The following is a 25,256-nucleotide window of genomic DNA, read 5'->3' on the forward strand; positions in this document are numbered from 1 at the left end:
CAGTCCTGGGATTTCTTTGGAAGGAATGATGCTAAAGCTGAAACTCCAGTCCTTTGGCCACCTCATGCGAAGAGTTGACTCATTGGAAAAGACTCTGATGCTGGGAGGGATTGGGGGCAGGAGGAGAAGGGGACGACAGAGGATGAGATGGCTGGATGGCATCACTGACTGGATGGACGTGAGTCTGAGTGAACTCCGGGAGTTGGTGATGGACAGGGAGGCCTGGCGTGCTTCAATTCATGGGGTCGCAAAGAGTTGGACACGATAGAGCGACTGAACTGAACTGAGGCAGGGAGGGATGGATTATTTCTCTATGAGCTGAACAAAAGCATTTAGTTTATAGTTAAGCAGAGGGGGAATGTCCTCTGAGGCAAGCTATTAAGTATGATTAAAACAATGAAAACCAATTCAAAGGAACAGTTCCAACATGGAGTCAGAATTGGCTTCCTCCCTGCAACAGTTATCTGAGCCATACAAAATTAGTAAAACTGGGGACTAACGTGCAAGGGCCAATGAAAAAAAAATAGTGGTTTTGCTTTTGTTTAATTTATAAACTCAGAAAGGTCTTTGCTAAATGCCTTTTACAAACCTTTGTAAGCATAATAAATTAAATTCTAAAGTTGGGAAACTAAGCAACTGTTTTTGTCTCACAAATGTCTGAAAAAACAGAAATGTAAACGTAGGCCATAAAGACCTGAATTAGCTCACGCCACTGGCAAGATCTGAAACCAAGGGAAAAAATGTGGCAGTTTTAAATCCAAACTGCTGAATTGTTTCCTCAGCCAAAACTTACAGATAGTAAACCTTAATTAACTCAGCAAGCAACTTTAATGTATTCCAACTGTTTGTAAACTAGTAACTTTATATGGTAATACCTGATTCTTAGTTAAGCTTTTAAATGAAGCCATGAGATTGTTAGCGGAAGCACACTGAATGAAACCGCCCACCCTGGCCAGGCATCCTAGTAACCATTTGCATGAGTTGTTTTAGACACGAGGTCCTGGTAAGTAACATGGAACTAATAAGCCACCACCAACCCAAAGAGTCTGGGAAAGGTCAAAAAGAGACACTACGTGTCAGACCACCTCCTAGAATCCTCCTCTCTGGCATCCATCTTGGCTGAGCGATGACAACCCGGAAACTAATCCCATCAACATAAAACCAGAGACTTCCAAGCTGAGTGGCAGAGCAGTTCTCCTGGGTTCCCCTACCCTACTGCTCTCCGCCTGGGTGCCCCTTCCCAGTAAATCTCTTGCTTTGTCAGCAAATGTGTCTCCTCAGATATTTTCGAGTGTTAGACAAGAGCCCACTTTGGAGCCCCATTCCTGCAACAAGATCTTGAGTTTGCCTGTTTATATCTGTGTCCACGTTATACACATGAAATATCTCTACTTCTAAAAAAGTATTATTAAAATTTGATTTAAAAAGAGCTCTATTTAATCTTCATAAAAAGCTCTTACTTTTAAAGAAACTGGTCATGATGACTTTCAGGTTCACATGAACTGAGAAATAGTCAATATTAAATTGATACCTGATATTAAGGTTTAGGTTTGTTAATCTAATTAAAATAAGACATGCTGTTAAGATTATTTTACCTAGGTTTAATAAATAAGACCTTACTAGATCTCTTGCAAGAAAATAACTTGATATAATGAAACTTAAAAGTGAATGTAAATAAGAGCTTTAAAGTTAAAACTCTTATCTTTTAGAAGTGACTACTTAAAATGATCTTTCCAGATATAACTTAAAAATTCTGGAGTTATGCTAACTGATGTGATGAAAATTTATTAAATAGCTAAAAGATACTAAGACATCAATTACTAAGTAGAAAAACAAAGTATTCGGGAACATTAATGAAAAGGTTTGGTATCACCCGAGATGTTCTCTATAAGAAAACAAATGTTTTTAGAAACTATCACTGGTGTTTATACGCCAATCTACAGAATGCCAATGTAAGACAGTTCATAACTGCTTACTTCTTAGCTTTACTAAAATTAAGGTTTTAAGAGTTGAGGATTCTAATTTAAACATGGAATTAAAAAGCTATGAGAAATGATACAGTAACTTTCAGTATACAGTAAGAAATGGAATGTATGTTTTCAGAAAGGTATGAAAAATGAAATTACATTTTAATGAGGAAAAAGAAAGTATGAGCCGGTTGATTTTATTTGGATGGAAAATGAGAAGACAGGCTGAATACAGAAAGTGTTGAGAGATTTTGTAAAGAAAAAGGAAAAAGTTTTATCCATATTCAGGATTATCTAAATTTAGATTAAAGTTGACTAAAGGGATTTTGTTAAGTAAGCTAGGAATTTGATTTCTGGGAGAAGTGCTCCTTTTTAATAATAAATTGTGTGATCTGCAACCTTAAGTGATCTCTATTTGTTTTCCTTTAATTGTTTTATGACTTTGGTTGAATAAGTATTCTTTCAGTGACCTATGATACTGTGTTTTAAAACATTTTTGATATTTCTAACAAAATTCCCAAATATCAAAATCTAACTAAGCTGTTTTAGCTTCCAGCTGACTCAGAGATAGATGCTTCGAAGAAACATCTCCAAAACATCTCAGAGACAAATGTTAAATTAAGTTTATTTGGCATTGTTAATTCAAAAGCGTTGTCAAATGATTGAAGGTGAACTTTAGGTTATAATGTATGGATAAATATCATTAATACAGATATTCCAAAATTTATATGAAATCCTTAACATCTGATATAATGCTACCAGTCATAATTCTAGTGGTTATACTAAAATATCCAAATTTCCTAATTACACTGTACTCAAATCTTTAACTATGCTATTTTAAGTTTTGTCCTTCAGAGACTATCATAATTTTATACTGCCTTTACAAAATGAAGATTTTCAAGAAAACTCATAAAAAGAACTTTGAAACAAATAAACAAATGTGTTTCTGATAGCCTTAATACCACTAAGTTCAGTTCAGTTCAGTTGCTCAGTCGTGTCCAACTCTTTGCGACCCCATGAATCGCAGCACACCAGGCCTCCCCGTTCATCACCAACTCCCAGAGTCTACTCAAACTCATGTCCATTGAGTCAGTGATGCCATCCAGCCATCTCATCCTCTGTCGTCCCCTTCTCCTCCTGCCCCCAATCTCACCCAGCATCAGGGTCTTTTCCAATGAGTCAACTCTTCGCATGAGGTGGCCAGAGTACTGGAGTTTCAGCTTCAGCATCAGTCCTTCCAAAGAACACCCAGGACTGATCTCCTTTAGGATGGACTGGTTGGATCTCCTTGCAGTCCAAGGGACTCTCAGGAGTCTTCTCCAACACCACAGTTCAAAAGCATCAATTCTTCGGCACTCAGCTTTCTTCACAGTCCAACTCTCACATCCATACACGACCACTGGAAAAACCATAGCCTTGCCTAGATGGACCTTAGTTGGCAAAGTAATGTCTCTGGTTTTGAATATGCTGTCTAGGTTGGTCATAACTTTCCTTCCAAGGAGTAAGCATCTTTTAATTTCATGGCTGAAGTCACCATCTGCCACTAAACTGGGTAACAAATTACAAACTAATGGAAAACCTGATTACTTCATGCAGATCAATAGGAATCAACTACATGAAACTAAATGAACTAATGAATTATGATTTACATCTTTGACTTTAGAAAACATACTAACGTGAATCTGTTTTCCAGTAGTTCTTTTTCTCTTATGCTGTGTCCTACAACAGGTTGATAAAGTATGCCTTTTTGTAAACAAAGATAAAACATTTATCTTTTTCTCTCTGCCTGATCCTGCCAAGATCTGGCTTCTCCAGCTGGATCTTCTATGGACTTGAATGGTTATTGCAACTGGATTACAACTCATTAAACTAATAACTGTTTTAATTTGTTGTTTCTAAATTGTTTATGCTTTTGTCTCTCTGCTACACTGACTTTGTCAAGGTTACTAGCCAAATTGCTTATGTCTATTTTATAAGATTGCCCTCTCTTAGATGTGTAGCCAGGCCTCCAACAAACGTTACAGTGACTTAAAGCAACTGATCAAAAAAATAGAGATCTGTATGCCTTCAATAACAGTGTATTCTAGGTATGGGAAGATGCAACAGGGGAAACATCTCCTGAATCCTAACAGGTTAGAAGGTCGAGGATCCAGTGAATCTTCTATTATCTATCAATGGGCCTAATCCAGAAGTTAACACCTGAAGCGACATATCAACAAGAACTTTCGTCTGATCTCAGACATCCTTCCAGAGTGGCGGGACAAAAAAAAAAAAACAAGTCATGAAAAGTCTCTCACATATGGTTGAATTTCCAACCGTGGAGAGGGACTGTGAAACAAACATTTCCTCCCACAATAGTAAACACGCATGTCCAGCCATCAGCGTTTTGGGGCTTCCAAATGTGAATGAGGGCTCCCAAAACAGAAAACAATGCCTGCAATTCAGCAGATGCCACCACTCAACGACCCTCAGCCTCTGTGCTGAGGGGTCGGAGGCATGTGAGAAATAAAAAAAAACCAGGATGCTGGCCTCAGATAGCTGAGATGCACAGGACAGGAATGACTTCAAAAACCCCACACTCCTGCATCTTCCCATTCAGAGTAAATTCCTTAACTTGAGATTGTCTATTTTCTTTAATTAACAATAAACTTTGATGTGCAAACTGCCTGGGGCCTTGTTACAAACTTAAATAAATCCTAACTCCCTCTCCGGCCTTCTCCGGCAGTTTCTCAGGGCTACATGACACGCCGTCTCCCTGGCTTGAAGTCCTAAACATTCCCATCAAATAAAACACTCCTTTCAGGTTGTGACTATTTTTTTTTAGCGGACTGGCAGGAGGAGCCATGAGGCGCCGACCACGAGGAAAGAGATTAATAGCACAGAGATTCACAGCCTTCCAGGGCCACGCCGCCCAGGTAGAGCCATGCCGCCCAGGCAGGACCGCGGCGCGGCCCCCTGCCCGGCCCCCTTAGGCCAAGCCTCTCACGCCCCCGGCGTCCCCCGGGTCAGGCCGTGACCCAGGCGACGCGGCAGCGTGACGTCCGCCCGGCGCCGGCGGGTGACGTCGGCCCGACGAGGGGGCGGCAGTTGGACTCTACCATCGCTGGCGCCCCTGCCCCTCCCCTCCGGGCCTGGTGTTTCCCGGGTTTAGCAGCTTATCGCCGACTTACCTTCCCGTCGCTGTGGAAAGGGAGGCCGAGCTCCTCGGGGGAGAGGGGGGTGCGAGAACATGGCGGTTCTTCGGCCTGCCTTTCGGCGGCGGCCTCGTAGTCCGGGAAAGGGTTGGGGAACGCCCGATCTTCCATATCTGCGTCCCCGCCCAGCTGCAACTTGAGCCTCCGGGACATGGTCTCGCCCATGTCGGCCGCGCGCCCTGCCCTCCGCGGGGCCGCGCGGTACGGCGAGCGAGCTGGGACAAGCCTCCTCAGAGGCGCTCGGCCGGGCCACGGCGGGCGGCGGTAATCCCTAGGAAAGCGGCGGATGCGCCGCGTCGCGCATACACGTGGCTGTGGCTGGCGCCCGGTCCCGCCCCGACCTGTCTGGGGATGGGCCCCCGGGAAGGCTGCGGCGCCTTGCAGTTACCAAGGCTCCGCGGCACGGGGTCCCCTCCGAGGAGGAGGCTCCAGCCGGCCGGCGGCGCCGCGAGGACAGCGTCTCCGGGGAGGGCGCGGTCCTTCCCTGTCATCCCGCCGTTGGGGGGGTCTGGAGGAGGAGCCAACGCCTTTTTTTTTTTTTTCCCCTTCTTTTAGGTTAGCCCCTTTGTTTTGAATAAACGAGTATCTTAGGTAACAGCAGGTAATGTGAAAGCATACTTAATCACCTAAATATTTCATTGACCCCAAAGTTCCTTCAGTAATAATTAAATTGCCCAGGAACATAACGTATGTTATAAAGGACACGAGCAAGTAAATCTGCAGTTGTATGATCACAACATAGTTAACAGTCTTTACTGGTTCTCTTTTTTTCTTCTTGTTTAATTATTTGAAGCTAAATAGATGTTATAGATGTCATGATTTCTCCTCAAGGGAAATATATTTTTCCATTATTTCGTTTTTTAATTTTTGTTTCCATTTAAACATGATTGAATGCCAAATGGTACTAGGTGATGACAAAGATAGTTTCTGCCCTGGAGATTCCAAGTTGGAAAAGTAAGCGTAGCTTAGCATAATGTGAATACTCTTCTGGAACTAAAAAAGGTATAAATTAATACATCAAAAATGACATGATAGAGGAAAACAATATCTACCACAATAAAGGCTCTATTCTGCCTCTGTAGCCTGGCTTCCCACTCCTGCCTGTCCAGGTGTCTCCTCTGAACTGTACTACGATAAACATGTTAAATAGCCTCTACCCGTAGGATGACCATGGAAAACTCCAGTGTAGGAGAAAATCACTGTAAAGGTGTTAGTCAGCATAAACATATATCCTAAGTGTTCAAGGAAACAGAACTGATATAACGGGATGCCTTGAAGGCCCACTCCACTTTCCTGCTTCATTTCTTTGTCCCAGTGTCCATCTTTCATCCTCAATGAGGACATTTTCTAACCACTCCTCAATTGTGATACCTTTTTGTTGTTCAGTCACACAGCCGTGTTTGACTGTTGAGACCCCGTGGACTGCAGCACGCCAGGCTTCCCTGTCCTTTACCATCTCCCAGAGCTTGCTCAAACTCATGTTACCTTTACCATATAGGAAATTCAGTCCCCTAACTGCTGAGACTCATCTGTCTTAGGAGCCATCCCTCTCCCACTTCATGGATTTTGCTGCTGCTGCTGCTGCTAAGTCGCTTCAGTCGTGTTCAACTCTGTGCGACCCCATAGACGGCAGCCCACCAGGCTCCCCCATCCCTGGGATTCTCCAGGCAAGAACACTGGAGTGGGTTGCCATTTCCTTCTCCAATGCATGGAAGTGAAAAGTGAAAGTGAAGTCATTCAGTCATGTCTGACTCTTAGCGACCCCATGGACTGCAGCTCACCAGGCTCCTCCGTCCATGGGATTTTCCAGGCAAGAGTACTGGAGTGAGGTGCCATTGCCTTCTCCAATAATGGAATGTTGAAAGTGAAAGAAAGTGAAGTCACTCAGTTGTGTCCGACTCTTTGTGACCCCGTGGACTGTAGCCTACCAAGCTCCTCCGTCCATGGGATTCTCCAGGCAAGAATACTGGAGTGGGTTGCCATTTCCTTACTAGGCAAAATAACCCACAGCAGATGTTTCCCAAAGCCTGAGTTATTTAGACCCTGACACCACAGGTATGTGCAGCAGAAACATCCACTGCTGGCTTTGGTGTGTTTGGCCTAGTGACCTTTGACCTGTCTCTACCCCTTGTTGACTGAAAAAAAAACAGTGCGCAGTCTAAGCGTTGAGAATTACATTTTATCCCATGGTCGTACTGAGGACGATAGCCTGTGATGGCAGCCTCTCAGATAGTTCTGAGGAGCTGTTCCAAAGAGGAAAAGGAGGAGCCAGGATACATAGGAGTTTGCTGGGGAAAAAAAAAAAAAAAAAAAAAACCTGTAGTTGAATATCAAAAAGTTACTGCTAATCACACACACACAAAAACTCCTGACTTCACAAATTAATGATTTTAGTGCAACCCACTCCAGTCTTCTTGCCTGGAGAATCCCAGGGACGGGGGAGCCTGGTGGGCTGCCGTCTATGGGGTCGCACAGAGTCGGACACGACTGAAGCGACGCAGCAGCAGCAGCAGAGGCCTTCTAAGATGCAAGAGTCCAGGCTCATTGACATTATTTCTCTGATCTGCATCTCACCTATCTGGGGTTTCAATATCGTTTTTTTCTTCATCATGAATCCCCTCAGGGTGTACCACTGGGGGCAACCACAGTGGATGATGGCTCTATGATCAGAACATCCCTTGTTTGCTGCAATGGCAAGGCGACATTTTGTTCACAAGCTGGTGTGAGGTAAAGATAGTTTTTCTCCTTCTCCTTAAAATCTTGGTGATAATCATGGATAACTACTGGCAGGTACACAAACTTGTCCTAAGGACAACCAATATTTTCAAAGACCAAAACTCTAAACCTAGTGTAAGGACTTGGCAAATTTTCCTAAACGCTGTCCGACCTGCAGGTTCCTGTTCTCAGTGGAGATTTCATTTACACTGTTTTTCAAGAAATGGCAGTCTCCTTTCTTCACCTCCTGTCTCCAAGAGGCTTCTTAAAGCAGGAGACATGGGGATCTGTTCTAACCTTTCAAACCTCAGGAACACCCTCCTCTGCTGGACACTCTTTAGTAGTACAAGGACTTGGCCAGTGCCTGGAAATTACAGACGTTTTAATTATTTTAGGCCAAACCAAATTCTTAGGGAGGGCATCCTTCCCAACCCTTCTATGTAATTGAGATGCTCAGTACAAGGATTAACTAAATACCCATCCAAAACAAATCCCAGGAGTGGTAAGGGCAGTTGGCAAGTGATGTTTCCTTTCTTTCAAAGGAATCTAACTGGGAGAGGGGCATCTCTGTGTTCACCTGACTGAAAACTAGGGCACCACTTAAGGTTGGAAACCCTGAAAGGGCCCAGGGAGTGAGACTTCTCCTGTAGGATCAGGTTTTCCTGAGGGGGTGAGTAGGGATGCATGGCTGAGAAACCTCCAGATGGCATGCATGTTGGCAGTGGTCAGGTGAAAGAACATCTGTTGAGGACACATGAAGGCCTGGGGCTTTGCTTTTGATTTATTATTTCTCTTTTTGTTTTATTTATTATTCACGTTTGTCATCTGACAGGGTTTAGATTTGCACACCTTCCTCAGCCGCTGGTGAGTCCTCTGGTCCCGTTTATGCTTGCCAGAGCTGCCCAGGCTTCCATTAAAAGGACTTTCCTTCAGGTGGTACAAGAGGAAGTCCCCCAAGGCAGACCAGCGAACGCCCTTTGTCTTACACTGCAATCTCCTCTGAGATTTCCTTACGCTTTGTCCATCCATCCTGTCCCAAGTTGTTAGCTGGGGGAAGAAACAAGCTTGCTCAAGGGTATAGGGAAGGGATTTGCTTTACCTCCTGTCTCTTTTGATACATGAGATGGTTCCTTGCAGCTGTAAACCATATACAAGCCCTATGTATGCTATACAACCCTGATTTAAGACAAATTTGATCCCTTAAGCCAGCAGTTCTCATAGTGTGATCAGACCTGTTAGGGGGGCTGTGAGGCCAAAACTAGCTTTTGTTTTTTTTTATTTTAAGGATAAGTCAATATATTAACTTTAATGTAAACTAGAGCCTGATAGGCTACAGTCCATGGGGTCGCAAAGAGTGGGACAGGACTGAGCTCCTGACACTTTCACTTTCATATCTTAATGTCATTGTTTTAACTGTAAAGGAACAGATCCTTCCAAGACCAGAATAACCCACAGGCCATGAGGTGGTTTCCTCTGTTTTCCTTTTTTTTTTTAATTTAAAAGAATGTGCATCAAGATGGTTCAACAAGTAAGGTAAATGACGTGGCTAGGCAGTTTTGCACGTCTAAAACCCAGGGAGGTGCGTTAGACAGAAGGGGTAGTCATTCTAATTAAACAGTTAAGTAACATCATGACAAATGGATTTGCAGCATCAAAATTGTCCATTTAGATATCTTATTTTTTAGTGATCAGAGATTTCACATTGACTCTAGTTTTTTTGATACAGACCAGGGTTTTTGGCCTTCCCAGATCAATAGAAATTGACCAGAGACCAGTCAAGAAATTCCGGTGAGGGTGGGGCCCCTGCTGCTGGGAAAAGGGAATGAGAATAAGTAACAGGTTCCCTTGCTTGCTTGCTGAGGGGGTGGGAGTGAGTTGGTTCCTTAATATGGGGTGAGAGTAGGGATGTGTCAGGGGTTGGGCTAGAGGGAGGGCTTGGGTGTTTTGTCCACTTCTCTGGTGACATTGTACGCAGGGGCCATGCACAATATACTGTTTTTGCTCTAGGCTCTTCAGAAGTGGCAGTTGGATTTTTTGGTCTTTTTGTATCTTTTGTCCATAATTTGCCCAAACTGCATATGCACATAATTCGTTTTAGTCCCTTGTAGTTTCTTTGTATTCCATTGCTGGAGGAGAGGAGTGTCCAGGTGCAGGCCCTGTAGCAAAAGGTCCCAGGTCCCAGCCTGCCTCATTTTTGTTGTGTTTTGTGTGAAATCCATTACATAATGTAAACTTTTTGGACCTCCATCAACAGCAGTACACACTAGAATTGTTTTTCTGGTTATGAAAGGTTTCCATAGATAGGTTGCAATGATCTTAAACATAAAATCTTTTGTAAGCTAGATAACCAATTGCAGCTGTCCCAGCAGCAGTGGTAATGGGTGTTCTGGTAGTCATATTCTGCGTACATACGCACAGGACACTGAGCACTAGTGAGCCTGTGCAGACCATTGGAGACAGGTGTGAGAGAAGTACCCACTCACCAGATTTGCAAAAAAATTAAACAATACCCCTTTTCTCATGCATATTATTTTGGTTTTGAAAATAGTTATCTTTCATAAAAATATGTTGTTTATGTTAAAGTTTAGCATCTAATTTATGTTAATATATTGACAAATACATTAACATAATATGTGAGAGTTGGACTATAAAGAAAGTTGAGCGCCGAAGAATTGATGCTTTTGAACTGTGATGTTGGAGAAGACTCTTGAGAGTCCCTTGGACTGCAAGTCTATCCTAAAGATCAGTCCTGGGTGTTCATTGGTAGGACTGATTTTGAAGCTGAAACTCCAATACTTTGGCCAACTGATGCAAAGAGCTGACTCATTTGAAAAGACTCTGATGCTGGGAAAGATTGAGGGCAGGAGGAGAAGGGGACGACAGAGGATGAGATGGTTGGATGGCATCACCAACACAATGGACATGGTTTGGGTGAACTCCAGGAATTGGTGATGGACAGGGAGGCCTGGCGTGCTGTGGTTCATGGGGTCACAAAGAATCGGACAAGACTGAACGACAGAACTGAACTGATAACAAATTGTTAATTATAATTGACAAATTGACAAATTAAGGGTGTAAAGGAATTCTGAGACCTAACATTTGAAAACTGTTGCCTTCAGCAACCTGTTGCTACAAGCTTATGCTTAGAGCATTCAAAACAGCACAATGTGTGTATGAGCACTGCAAAGAACTCCACCCTCACTGCTGCTGCTGCTGCTAAGTCGTTTCAGTCGTGTCCAACTCTGGGCGACCCCACAGATGGCAGCCTACCAGGCTCCTCCGTCTATGGGATTTTCCAGGCAAGAGTACTAGAGTGGGGTGCCATTGCCTTCTCCGACTGTCACTGCTGGTGTTTGCTATTTCCTGTGAAAGTGAAAGTCAAAGTTGCTCAGTGTATCTGACTCTGTGACCCCAGGAACTGAATAGTCCATGGAGTTCTCCAGGGCAGAATACTGGTGTGGGTAGCCTTTCTTTCCCTTCTCCAGGAGAATCTTCCCAACCCAAGAGGCAAACCCAGGCCTCCCGCATTGTAGGCAGATTCTTTACCCGTAGTCTTTTTTTTTTTTTTTTTTTCTAGTGTATTTTGATGTTATTTGTATAATTTCTTGCTTTCTGGAATTCAATTTATAATTGGAAAATGATGATCAAAGAAAGGCTAGGTGTCAATTCAAATATGAAAAAGGAGAGTTAGGAGATCCTGACCCAAATTGTGTGTGTGTAATCATAGATGAATCAATAGATTTAAAGCGTGTGCCAAATTTTTAAATGTAAGCTGGATGTTAATGCTTACATGATAGTTGTAAAAACCAGAAACAATTTAGATTGTAACCAATCTTGGGTTTTGCAAGCATTTGCAGAAAGAAGTGGTGGTGGACTGGGGGGCGGACTGGGGGGCTCCTGTCCCTGTGGCAGCTCTCAGCAGCAGTCCTCTGTGGCAGTGTCTCTGAGTGCTAAGGACAGGACCACCACTCTCACAGGAGTCCTAGAAGGGACCCTTCAGTGGCTGTCACCAGGCGAGAGCATGGTGAGCCCTGAAAGTCTTCGAGTCCAAATGGGCAGTTTCATAACTCTCTTTCTACATTGGATCAAAATCTATCATGACTATCCAAAATATCTAATTTTATTTCTAGATCTCGGCAGGAATCAATGGGATGATTTAGGTTGTTCTAGACTAACAGATAGATAAGAAGGCAAAGATGAACCCAGCAGTTGGTTAGATCACAGGGAAAGCTAAGAAAGAGCAGGAGACATCGATGAAGCGGCAGCAGACTCTCAGCACTAGCTCATCTGGAGAGCTCCAAAATATGAGAAAGTTTAACTCAGACAGGAGATCCCTGTGGGGTTCAGCTATCTCTGAGGTCTGGGGACATGCAGGCAGCCTCAGGGTAGTCTACTTGCAAAAAGTGTGTCTCCTTTACTACTCTTTACTCATGGGCCACATGCAACCACTGGTCCAAGAACAAAGCCTCACTTGCAGATGTGGTAGGATTCTGAGAACAATGTAATATGGGGGAATTCTGAGAACAATGGGGGCAGGGGCTCGTCCCCAGCTCAACTCAGATGGGTCCTCAGGAAAGAGAATGTCATCATGGTGAAGAAAGACGGGGCTTCATGGGTAACCGTGCATTGCCCACTCCTTCCTGCAGACTGGGCACAGACTGTGAGGGTGGCAGAGGTACCATGGTACCCTGCACTATATAAACTGTCCAGAACAGGCTAATCTATAAAAACAGAAAACAGAAGACTGGAGAGGTCTAAGGGGAGAGGGATTAGGAAGTGATGATTAGGAGACACAGAGTTTTTTTTTTTTAATTAATTTATTTATTTGAATTGGAGGCTAATTACTTTACAATGTTGTAGTGGTTTTTCCCATACATTGACATGAATCAGCCATGGGTGTACATGTTTTCCCCTATCCTGAACCCCCTCCCACCTCCCTCCGCATCCCATCCCTCAGGGTCATCCCAGTGCACCAGCCCTGAGCACCCTGCCTCATGCATCGAACCTGGACTGGCGATCTATTTCACATATGGTAATATACATGTTTCGATGCTATTCTCTCAAATCATCCCACCCTCGCCTTCTCCCACAGAGTCCAAAAGTCTGTTCTTTACATCTGACACAGAGTTTATTTTGGTGATGAAAATGTTCTAAGTTGATTGTGATAATAATTGCAGAACTCTGTGATCCACTAAGGGCTTCCCTGGTGGCTCAGACAGTACAGAATCTGCCTGCAATGCAGGAGACCTAGGTTCAATCCCTGGGTCAGGAAGATCCCCTGGAGAAGGAAATGGCGACTCACTCCAGTATTCTTGCCTGGAGAATTTCATGGACAAAGGAGCCTGGCAGGCTGGAGTCCATAGGATCTCAAAGAGTCAGACACAATTGAGCAAAAACTATTGAAGCATACACTTTAAATGAGTGAATTGTATGCTGTATGAATATATATCAGTAAAGCTGTTACATTAAAAAAAAAAAAAAAAACAGTTGAGAAACTGATAGCCAATACCTAGGCAACAGAGTGCCATGATCCAGCTCTCCAACAACACAGGTGGGTGACAGGGTTATGCTAACCTGCTCTATGTGAGGTGGAAAAACTCAAGACTGCTGAGCTGTATGCTGGGACAGATTTATTACTGATTGTTGGCAAAAAAGGCTTTGAGGGTGACATTACATGGCATCAGTCAAATGTGTTCTGTTATGATCTCTGTGAGATTTAGTCCAGTGACCTAAGGATGAAAGAGAAGGATAAAGGAAAAGAAGACAGATGGCATAATACACCCATAATACATTCCTTGGGATTTTCCAAGTTCCTCTCCTATGCCTAGGATTCTAGAAGACTGGCTGTGCCTTCTGGGTGGCATGCTCCAGGTCCTGGCAGGACACATGAGGTTCTGTTCCATTTCTTTCCTTCAGAGCACCCTGCAGGGTACAAATCAGTTGCCCCAGGAGCTCTGGGACTTGTGCCTCTGGAGATTCCCTAGGGTCACCTGGCTGGACCTAGGCTCTAGAAAAGTGGTCTGGAGAATGATTAGGTCTTAGTATGGGGCTGATGCAAACAGTTCATGTAAATAGCCCTGCAAAACATTACTTGCCTTGGGCCTTATATACCCTACTGTATGTATCTGTTGATGAAAATTCAATTAACAATCAAGCTAAGAAGGAAAAATTGAGAATTTTGAAATTGAGGACTATAACCTGGGAAGCAGATTCTCAGAAACCTCTGAAAACTGTTCCACCTGTTAGAAGTGAAAGACAAAGTCAAATACACTTTCGAGACAAAGAGTCATACATAAAAATGACAGACTGATATTTTACATAAAGTTCACCAGAGACACACAGTCCAGGTTCAGTTCATTTCAGTTCAGTTTCTCAGTCATGCCTGACTCTGCGACCCATGAGCTGCAGCACGCCAGGCCTCCCTGTCCAACACCAACTCTTGGAGCCCACCCAAACTCATGTCCATTGAGTCGGTGATGCCATCTAACCATCTCATCCTCTGTCGTCCCCTTCTCCTCTTGCCTTCCCAGCATCAGGGTCTTTTCAAATGAGTCAGCACTTTGCATCAGCTGGCCAAAGTAGTGGAGTTTCAGCTTTAACATCAGACCTTCCAATGAACACCCAGGATGGACTGGTTGGATCTCCTTGCAGTCCAAAGGACTCTCAAGAGTCTTCTCAAACACCACAGTTTAAAAGCATCAGAACTTCAGCGCTCAGCTTTTTTATAGCCCAACTCTCACATCCATACATGACTACTGGAAAAACCATAGCCTTGACTAGATAGACTTTTGTCGGCAAAGTAATGTCTCTGCTCTTTAATATGCTGTCTAGGTTGGTCATAACTTTCCTTCCAGGGAGTAAGCGTCTTTTAATATCATGGCTGCAATCACCATCTGCAGTGAATTTGGAGCCCAGAAAAATAAAGTCTCTCACTGTTTCCACTGTTTCCCCATCTATTTGCCATGAAGTGATGGGACCAGATGCCATGATCTTAGTTTTCTGAATGTTGACTTTTAAGCCAACTTTTTCACTCTTCTCTTTCACTTTCATCAAGAGGCTGTTTAGTTCCTTTTCACTTTCTGTCATAAGAGTGGTGTCATCTGCATATCTGAAGCTATTGATATTTCTCCCGGCAATCTTGATTCTAGCTTGTGTTTCTTCCAGTCCAGCGTTTCTCATAATGTACTCTGCATATAAGTTAAATAAGCAGGGTAATAATATACAGCCTTGACGTACTCCTTTTCCTATTTGGAACCAGTCTGTTATTCCATGTCCAGTTCTAACTGTTGCTTCCTGACCTACATACAGGTTTTTCAAGAGGCAGGTCAGGTGGTCTGGTATCCCCATCTCTTTAAGAATTTTCCACAGTTTATTGTGATCCACACAGTCAAAGGCTTTGGCATAGTCAATAAAGCAGAAATAAATGTTTTTCTGGAACTCTCTTGCTTTTTCCATGATCCAGTGGATGTTGGCAATTTGATCTCTGGTTCCTCTGCCTTTTCTAAAACCAGTTTGAACATCTGGAAGTTCACGGTTCATGTATTGCTGAAGCCTGGCTTGGAGAATTTTGAGCATCACTTTACTAGCGTGTGAGATGAGTGCAATTGTGTTTGAGCATTCCTTTGGCATTGCCTTTCTTTGGGATTGGAATGAAAACTGAGCTTTTCCAGTCCTGTGGCCACTGCTGAATCTTCCTAATTTTCTGGCATATTGAGTGCAGCACTTTCACAGCATCATCTTTCAGGATTTGAAATAGCTCAACTGGAATTCCATCACCTCAAGTAGCTTTGTTTGTAGTGATGCTTCCTAATGCTCACTTGACTTCACATTCCAGGATGTCTGGCTCTAGGTGAGTGATCACACCATTGTGATTAACTGGGTTGTGCAGATCTTGTTTGTACAGTTCTTCTGTGTATTCTTGCCAGGTAATCATGTTCAAAATAAACAGCGAGTCACCATGACTACCCTACAGACCTGGAAAGAGTACTAACCTTTTCAGACGTTCCATTGCTGGCGTCAGAAGAAAGGAATGTTCATCTGTATAGTCGAGCAGGTGCTCCCACATTTGAGGAGGTCTGCTTAATGTATGGGCTTCCCTGGTGGCTCAGACAGTAAAGAATCTGACTGCAATGCCGGAGACCTGGGTTCAATCTCTGGGTTGGGAACATCCCCTGGAGGTGGGCATGGCAACCCAGTCCAATATTCTTGCCTGGAGAATGCCCATGGACAGAGGAACTTGGTGGGCTATAGTAGAAAGGAGGCCCAAACAGAATCTTATGTTTAAATTTTATCTAACTTTAAAATGTAAATTTTATTTCATCATGTTCCCAAACTTCAGAAATAATGTTAGTAGAGAAGAAGGAACATCCAGCATGGCATTTCGTATGATGTACTCTGCATATAAGTTAAATAAGCAGGGTGACAATATGCAGCCTTGACCTACTCCTTTCCCAATTTGGAACTAGTCTATTGTTCCATGTCTGGTTCTAACTGCATACAGATTTCTCAGGAGACAGGTAAGATGGTCTGGTATTCCTATTTGTTTAAGAATTTTCCACAGTTTGTTGAGATCCACACAGTCAAAGGCTCTGGCATAGTCAATAAAGCAGAAGTAGATGTTTTTTCTTGAACTCTTTTGCTTTTTTGATGATCCAGTGGATGTTGGCAATTTGATCTCTGGTTCCTCTGCCTTTTCTAAATCCAGCTTGAACATCTGGAAGTTCACGGTTCATATATTGTTGAAGCCTGGCTTGGAGAATTTTGAGCATCACTTTACTAGCGTGTGAGATGAGTGTGACATTCTTTGGCATTGCCTTTCTTTGGGATTGAAACAAAAACAGACCTTTTCCAGTCCTGTGACCACTGCTGAGTTTTCCAAATTTGCTCAGAGGACCATTTAAATCAGAGGATCATTATAACTACTACTGTGGGCCAGAATCCCTTAGAAGAAATGGAGTGGCCATCATAATCAACAAAAGAGTCTGAAATGCAGTACTTGGATGCAATCTCAAAAACAACAGAATGATCTCTGTTTCCAAGGCAAACCATTCAATATCACAGTAACGCGAGTCTATGCTTTAACCAGTAGCACTGAAGAAGCCAAAGTTGAACAGTTCTATGAAGACCTACAAGACCTTCTAGAACTAACACCCAAAAAAGATGTCCTTTCCATTATAGGGGACTGGAATGCCAAAATAGAGAGTCAAGAGATATCTGGAGTAACAGGCACATTTGGCCTTGGAGTACAAAATGAAGCAGCCAAAGGCTAACAGAGTTTTGCCAAGAGACCGCACTGGTCATAGCAAACACCCTCTTCCAACAATACAAGAGAAGACTCTACACATGGACATCAGCAGATGGTCAATACCAAAATCAGATTGATTATGTTCTTTGCAGCGAAAGATGGAGAAGCTCTATATAGTCAGCAAAAACAAGACCAGGAGCTGACTGTAGCTAAGATCATGAACACCTTATTGCCAAATTCAGACTTAAATTGAAGAAAGTAGGGAAAACCACTAGACCATTCAGGTATGAGCTAAATCAAATCCCTTATGATTATACAGTGGAAGTGACAAATCTATTCAAGGGATTAGATCTGATAGAGAGAGAGCCTGAAGAACTATGGATGGAGGTTCATGACAGCCTACAGGGGTAGTGATCAAGACTATCCGTAAGAAAAAGAAATGTAAAAAGGCAAAAATGGTTGTCTGAAGAGGCCTTACAAATAGCTGAGAAAAGAAGAGAAGTGGAAGGCAAAGGAGAAAAGGAAAGTTATACCCATCTGAATGCAGAGTTCCAAAGAATAGCAAGGAGAGATAAGAAAGCCTTCCTCAGTGATCAGTGCAAAGAAATAGAGGAAAACAGTAGAATGGGCAAGACTAGAGATCTCTTCAAGAAAATTAGAGGTACCAAGGGAATATTTCATGCAAAGATGGGCACAATAAAGGAGAGAAATGGTATGGACCTAACAGAAGCAGAAGATATTAGGAAGAGGGTGCAAGAATACACAGAAGAACTATACAAAAAAGATCTCCATGACCCAGATAACCATGATGGTGTGATCACTCACCTAGAGCCAAACATCCTGGAATTCGAAGTCAAGGGGGCCTTAGTAAGCATCACTATGAACAAAGCTAGTAGAGGTGATGGAATTCCAGTTGAGCTATTTGAAATCCTAAAAGTTGATGCAGTTAAAGTGCTGCACTCAATATGCCATATTTCTGATAAGGAGTTAATTTGGAAAATGTACAGGGAACTACTACAGCATAATGGTAAAATAAACAAGCAAACAAAAACCAATTTAAAAATGGGTTAATGACTTGAATAAAAAAGGCCAAATACATAGAACTGAAAAATGGAATAGTGGCTGACAGAGATGGGGCTGTGGCAAGGCAGAAGATGGGGAGGAGGGCGGAGGGAAATAGGCATAAAGTGTTAGTGACCCAAGAGGAATAAGCTCTCAAGGTCTTCTGTGCCACACATGAGATACTAGACAATAATACACTGTGCACTTTAAAATTTGTTAAGAAGGTAGATGTCAAGTTAAGTGTTTTTTCACAGTAAAATAAAAACAACAGCAAACAAACAAAAGATAGTTTAGTTACATGTCCTTTGATTTGTGTTATTGTAAATATGTATCATCTACATATATCATAAACATCCACAGTGTTAATCTTTCTTTTAAAGAAATTAATAGAACAAAAAAGGAACTTCAAACTCTTCCTCCCTCACAGTGGACAGCAGTGAATTATCTATCTGTTCCTTTAGTTTTCAGCTGTTACTTTGGGCCCATTAAAGCCTCCTTGTCAAGAGACAGGATCCTATGGAGCCTTCCTGAGACAGACCCCTTCCTCATAGCCTCTGCTTTAGCTGCTCTCTGAAGTATTTGCATGTGTGTGTACTAAGGCACTTCAGACTCTCGGCGACCCCACAGACTGTAGCCCACCAGGCTCATCTTTCCATGGGATTCTCCAGGCAAGCATACCAGGATGGGTTGCCATGCCCTCTTCCAGGGGATCTTCCCGACCCAGGGATCAAACCCGTGTATCTTGTCTCCTGCATTGGCAGGAGTTTTCTTTATGAGTAGCACCACCCAGGAGGCCCTGAAGTACCTTGATAACATCTGATGCATATTCCTGAATTGTTTTACAGATGTAAAAACCCCCCACTAAATGGAAGAGGTTAACTACTCCATGACCAGGAGCACATAACCCCCGGTCTCCTGAAGTCTGAGGATTGATAATGTGACACCCTGTGACACTGCCCTGTTACCACACCATCAACCAATCAGAGAATTGTGCACAGCCATCATGCACCCCACCACCCCCTCCCTCACCTAGCCTTTAAAAATGCTTTATGAAACGAGTCGCCAGTCCAGGTTCGATGCACGATACTGGATGCTTGGGGCTGGTGCACTGGGATGACCCGGAGGGATGGTACAGGGATGGAGGAGGGAGGAGGGTTCAGGATGGGGAACATGTGTATACCTGTGGCGGATTCATGTTGATATATGGCAAAACAAATACAATATTGTAAAGTTAAATAATAAAATAAAATTTTTTTAAAAAATGCTTTCCTGAAACCCACTGGGGAGCTTGGGGTTTTTGAGCACTAGCTGTCCTGGACTATTACGTGTATGGCACCTTACAATAAAGGCTGCATTTTTCTTCACCGAGTCCAGTGTCAGTAGACTGGCTTCACTGCAAGGGTGAGCAGACCCGTGTTTGGTTCAGTAACATCTCCACACGTGTGTGGTTTAAAGGATCAGTCAAGAACCTGGGCAGAGTTTACAGTCAGATTTTGGGGTTTATCCACTCTAAATCTCCCTTCTTTCCAGAATTTTACCCCTAACTTTCCACCTGCTCTGCCAGCCCCACATTTTGTCATCTGACGCTTCAAGCTGCCCTGAACAGTCTGTGGCCTGCGGAGTTCTCCAGGTTGCTTCAGGCCAAAAGCTGCAAAATAACAAATTTCACGCACTAGGCTCCTTGACTTTCAAGGCCTGACTTCACTCCCATTTCTGCCTGCTTTCCGTCGTGCTCAAGAACATACACACTGTTGTCTTTTTAACTCTTTTCAGTCTGTTAATCCTTATTATACACACAGTTTTAGATTTTTTTTTCCTCTCCATCTGTCAGGGAAAGAATTGGCAAGGGTAGGGGTGACTCATCCTGGTAATTTCTTCTGGTCCTGTATTATTTCCCTGGCAATATGAATATCATGGAATTCTATCTGCTTGGGCAGAAAGCCTCTCTATGTTCTTTTATTATTATTTTTAGTAAATTATATCTACCCAGAATTCATATCACTAGTGGAGGCTTCTGTTCTTAAAAAGAACTGAAGCTTCACTAAGATTCATTCCATCTGTACTTGGTTCTATTGAATAATGACATTCCACTTCCTCCTAGCATCAGGTTAATAAAAATAGTGAGAAAGTCCAATAGAACCCACTCAGGTTAAAAAGGTAAGCTGCAAAAGAAAAGTTACAGTTTGGCTTTGTAATCATGAATCTTATTAATGTAAAGTTCATTGATACCACCACCAATACAATCAGATGTATCCTTATAAGAGGGAAACAGAAGGAGATTTCACACACAAAGAAAAGGTAGTGTGATCCAGGAAGCAGAGATTGAGTGATGTGTCCAGGAATGCTGGTGGACACCAGAAGCTGGGAGGGGCAAAGGATGGATCGCCTTATAGCCTCTGGAAAAAGCACAGCTCTGCTGACCCTTTGGCTAAGGCTCAGATACTATCTTTGGACTTCTGGCTCCAGAAACATGAGAGAATTCATTTCTGTTATTGCAAGCCCTTGCCTGGAAAATCCCATGGATGGAGGAACCTGGTGGGCTATAGTCCATGGGGTCGCTACGAGTCAGTCGTGACTGAGCGACTTCACTTTCACTTTTCACTTTCATGCAATGGAGAAGGAAATGGCAACCCACTCCAGTGTTCTTGCCTGGAGAATCCCAGGGACGGCAAAGCCTGGTGGGCTGCTGTCTATGCGGTTGCACAGAGTCGGACACGACTGAAGCAACTTAGCAGCAGTAGCAGCAGCAGTGTTTGTGGTAATTTGTTACTGCAGCACAGGAAAGGAATGTACCATATAATGGAGTGCTATATAGCAATAAAATAAGTGAACTGCTCCACATGCAACTTGGATGGATCTCAAAAACAACCCTGAACAAAATGAGCCAGAGTCAAAAGACAATACATTATGTAGTTTCATTTCATTTCAGTTCAGTTCAGTTGCTCAGTCATGTCCAACTCTTTCAGCCCCATAAACTGCAGCACACCAGGCCTCCCTGTCCATTACCAACTCCCTGAGTCCACCCAAACCCATGCCCATTGAGTTGGTGATGCCATCCAACCATCTCATCTTCTGTTGTCCCCTTCTCCTCCTGCCCTCAATCTTTCCCAGCATCAGGGTCCTTTCCAACGAGTCAGCTCTTCATATCAGGTGGCCAAACTATTGGATTCTCAGCTTCAACATCGTCCTTCCAAAGAACACCCAGGACTGATCTCCTTTAGGATGGACTGGTTGGACCTCCTTGCAGTCCAAGAGACTCTCAAGAGTCTTCTCCAACACCACAGTTCAAAAGCATCAGTTTTCGGCACTCAGCTTTCTCTATACTCCAACTCTCACATCCACACACGACTAGTGGAAAAACCATAGCCTTGACTAGACAGATCTTTGTTGACAAAGTAATGTCTCTGCTTTTGAATATGCTATCTAGGTTGGTCATAACTTTCCTTCCAAGGAGTAAGCGTCTTTTAATTTCATGGCTGTCATCACCATCTGCAGTGATTTTGGAGCCCAGAAAAATAAAGTCAGCCACTGTTTCCACTGTTTCCCCATCTATTTGCCATAAAGCGATGGGACCGCATACCATGATCTTAGTTTTCTGAATGTTGAGCTTTATGTAAAGTTTAAAAATAGTCAGAACTCATCCCTATTGTTAGAATTCGGGACAGTGGTTACTTTGTGGCGTGAATAGTGACAGAGGGGCAAGAGGGGTGACTGTGGCTTTGGTGATGTTCAAGTCTTTACATTTAGGGTTGTGTTCAACTTTGTTCATTGAGCTGTAATCTGACAATTTATGCATTATATATATGTGTGTGTGTGTGTGTGTGTGTGTGTGTGTGTGTGTTTTACTTAAAGTTTTATTAAAAAAAAAAAAACTAAATGAAATCTGGTCTAGTTGCATCTAATGGGCGTCTTCCTCATCATCACCTCTACAGAGACAATGACTCAAGGGCTGGGCCTGCTCTTTAATCACCTGCCCTTTTTGGACCCACCTTGGTTTAAATGGTTACAGTCTGATGCTGGTGGCTTCTCTGCTATGCTGTTCTCTATGTAGATGGTATGTGTGTTTGATTTGGGATGGGGCAGAGTTGAGCTTCACCCTGACCTACACTTTGCCACAGAGTATTCCCTCAAAGGGGGGTCTCTGTGTGTCCCATTAATCATACCAACAGTCCAGGTCTACAGTATCTGTTCAAGGTGGGGCTTGCCCGCTCTGGTCCTGTACTAGATCCAAGGGCTCCTGCCTCCGCAGCCTCTGTGCTCCATACTGGAATGCCTTATCTCCCCTCATGTCCCCAAGAGCTTCAGATGTCTGGACTGGATGGGGGAGTAATTTCTCTTGGTTCTCTGGCACACCCAGTGGATCCCTCTCATCTTGCTGGCATGAGGGACATCAGTGGGGGAAGGGAGAGGCTAGTCTTTTTTCAGGCACTTCTAATTCCCATAAATGATTCTTCTAGCACCGCCTTCCTCTCTAGGCTCTGAGTGGGGACAAGTAAGGGAGAAACACTTCCCTCTTCTGTGTAGAAGGAGAAGAGACAAGCCTCTCACTATGAATGATGGGCAAGATGACAAGAGAACTCAGGGACCTCTCCACTTCCACCCCTCCTCTGGTGAGGCAGATGGAAGCTACAGTTTAGAGCCAGTCTCCTTTTTAGTTCTGGGGGTGGGAGACTATGTCTGACGCTAACAGTAGTGGGTGTATTTAGCATCTTTCTGTGTTGCATTGGACTTTAGTCACTAATTCTGGGACAACTGGAAAAATCCCACTTAGTGTCTTACCTCAAGGACCACTGTTCCAACACGTGCAGATAAAAAATGGGTCCAAGTAAAGTATGCACACAATATTTCTTCCCCTGGACCATCTAAGGATATCTAAAAGGTGGGATCCAATCCTTGGTAACATCTGTATTTTCGTAAGCTTGTATATTTTTGTCTGGTTGGACCCCCAACTATAGTTGTAACTGGAGGAACAAATTATCTTCATATTCCTTGATCCATGAAAGTTTATTTATAACTGAGAATAATAAACCCTCATTCTACCAGTCTTCTTCCATGTTGTTACACTAAGCAGGTAAAACTTGATTTTTTTTGTCATGCGCAGTTCTTCTTTCATGCCAAGACTACTCTCTTTCTCAAATCAAGTGGGTGAAGCCCTATCACATCCACCAGTTCCATGGTTTGCTAGAAGCAATCACTTGACTCAACACACTGTTTATAATGATTTGGACCAAAGTACAGAAAACCATAGCAGAAGATACTTGGATTAATTCTCTCAACTTCTGTTGCATTCTCCATGTATAGGAAATAGTTGAAAAGCTAAAATTACATTTTTTTTAGACTCTTGCTGGGTAAGTATTGGGTTCTGACACTGTAACATAGCATCATGAGGTGTGGATAGAGAGAATTTAGGTGGAGGCCACCATTTCTTCAGGCCTTGGCTATTGCTGCTGTCAAGCAAGATTGGAAATGTCAGGCTTTTGGGCCACCTCATCCCTGTGTCTTTCCCCCAGCTTTCAAGAAGATAAAAGGCAGTAGGTGATTTGGCACTTATCTATTTTCTCCCCACCCCCACCACCAATTTTCTTTATGACTGTGAAGTATATATAACAAAATTTGCTATTTCAACCATTTTTAAGAGTATATGTTGATATCAAAAAGTCTTAATCTCTTAGCATTGACGTTGAAAAGAAATACAGGGACAAAGTTTTGGAGGAATGAGAAAAATGGTTTACTCTTTGCCTGGAAAAGGGGGAAAGACAGCAGGCTACTGTCTCAAGATCTTAAAGGGAAAATACAGGCTTTTCAACCTTGAGTGGTGCCCTAGGATTCAGTCAGGTGAAAACAGAGGTGTCCCTCTTCAAGTTAGATTCCTTTGAAAGAAAGGAGACGTCACTTGCCCTTACCACTCTTTGGATTTCTTTTGGATGGGCATTAGTTAATCCTTGTACTGATGATCTCACTTACATAGTACGGTTGGGAAGGATGCCCTCCCTAAGAATTTGGTTTGGCCTAAAATAATTAACCAGGAACTGACTGTGGCTCAGATCATGAGCTCCTTATTGCCAAATTCAGACTTAAATTGAAGAAAGTAGGAGAAACCACTAGACCATTCAGATATTGAAAGGTTGTTGATGAACCATGAAAGGTGCTGGGATTCTTGGCTTCTGGAGAATAATTCAATCCAGGGCCAGAGATGAGGCTTGATTGCTCAGAGTTTTGTGTAATAAAGTTTTATTAAAGTATAAAAGAGATAGACAAAGCTTCTGACATAGACATCAGAAGTGGGGCAGAAAGAGTGCCCCCCTCCTAGTCTTTAGCCAGATGTTATATAGCTACTAGCAGTCTGCTAATTTAAGAAAGGAAATGTCTCGAAACTCAGAGAATGGCACCAGGTGAGTCATTCCAAGCCATAAAACAAGTGGCATGAATCTTGAAGAAAGGCAGATTTCCATACAAATATATAGTTTCATTAACATTAGGAGAACAACGTATGAGTATAACATACTGGTTTCTCAAGTTGGTTCTGAGCAGAACTAACTTGAAGACAGAACCAACTTGAAGACAGAGTTTATGGTAAATACATAGTACATGAACATAGCTTAATACAAACATTTCCATAAGAAAAACGCATTGGTTAGCTCAAGGTTTGAGAAAGGTTAAGTGGATAGGTGGATCCAGGAGATAGGAGATAGGAGTGGATAGGAGAAAAGTTAAGATCAGGTGGATCCAGGTGTAATTATGGCAAGACAAAATTTTAAGAGAAACCTCTTTTTGTATTTGTATAGAAAAGGGGGAAAAAATAACACTAGTTTGTTTCCTCCTGCTGCTTAAGCGAAAGATAAAAAAAAGCCTGACACTTGCAGCCTATCTTCTCCATTTGGAGACCCCTGGCCTTCCTGCCTGCTACCTTCTCAATATGACCTAAATCAAATCCCTTATGGCTACACAGTGGAAATAACAAATAGATTCAAGGGATTAGATCTGATAGAGAGCCTGAAGAACTATGGATGGAGGTTAGTGAGAGCCTACAGGAGGCAGTGATCAAAAACATCCCCAAGAAGAAGAAATGCAAAA

At 43.0% G+C, this 25,256-nt stretch overlaps 1 protein-coding gene across 1 annotated transcript in view; it reads right to left on the reverse strand.

Moving 5' to 3' along the window:
- Positions 1–5,576, reverse strand: part of LANCL2 (LanC like glutathione S-transferase 2) — an 85,464-nt gene extending 79,888 nt beyond the window's left edge. Inside the window, exon 1 of the mRNA XM_055558514.1 lies at positions 5,138–5,576. Within this exon, the coding sequence (XP_055414489.1) occupies positions 5,138–5,326 (189 nt within the window). The 5' untranslated portion in view covers positions 5,327–5,576. The remainder of the gene's footprint in view (positions 1–5,137) is intronic.
- Between the last annotated feature and the right edge of the window lie 19,680 nt (positions 5,577–25,256).

Source organism: Bubalus kerabau, chromosome 20 (assembly GCF_029407905.1).
Source record: "Bubalus kerabau isolate K-KA32 ecotype Philippines breed swamp buffalo chromosome 20, PCC_UOA_SB_1v2, whole genome shotgun sequence".
Taxonomy (NCBI): domain Eukaryota; kingdom Metazoa; phylum Chordata; class Mammalia; order Artiodactyla; family Bovidae; genus Bubalus; species Bubalus kerabau.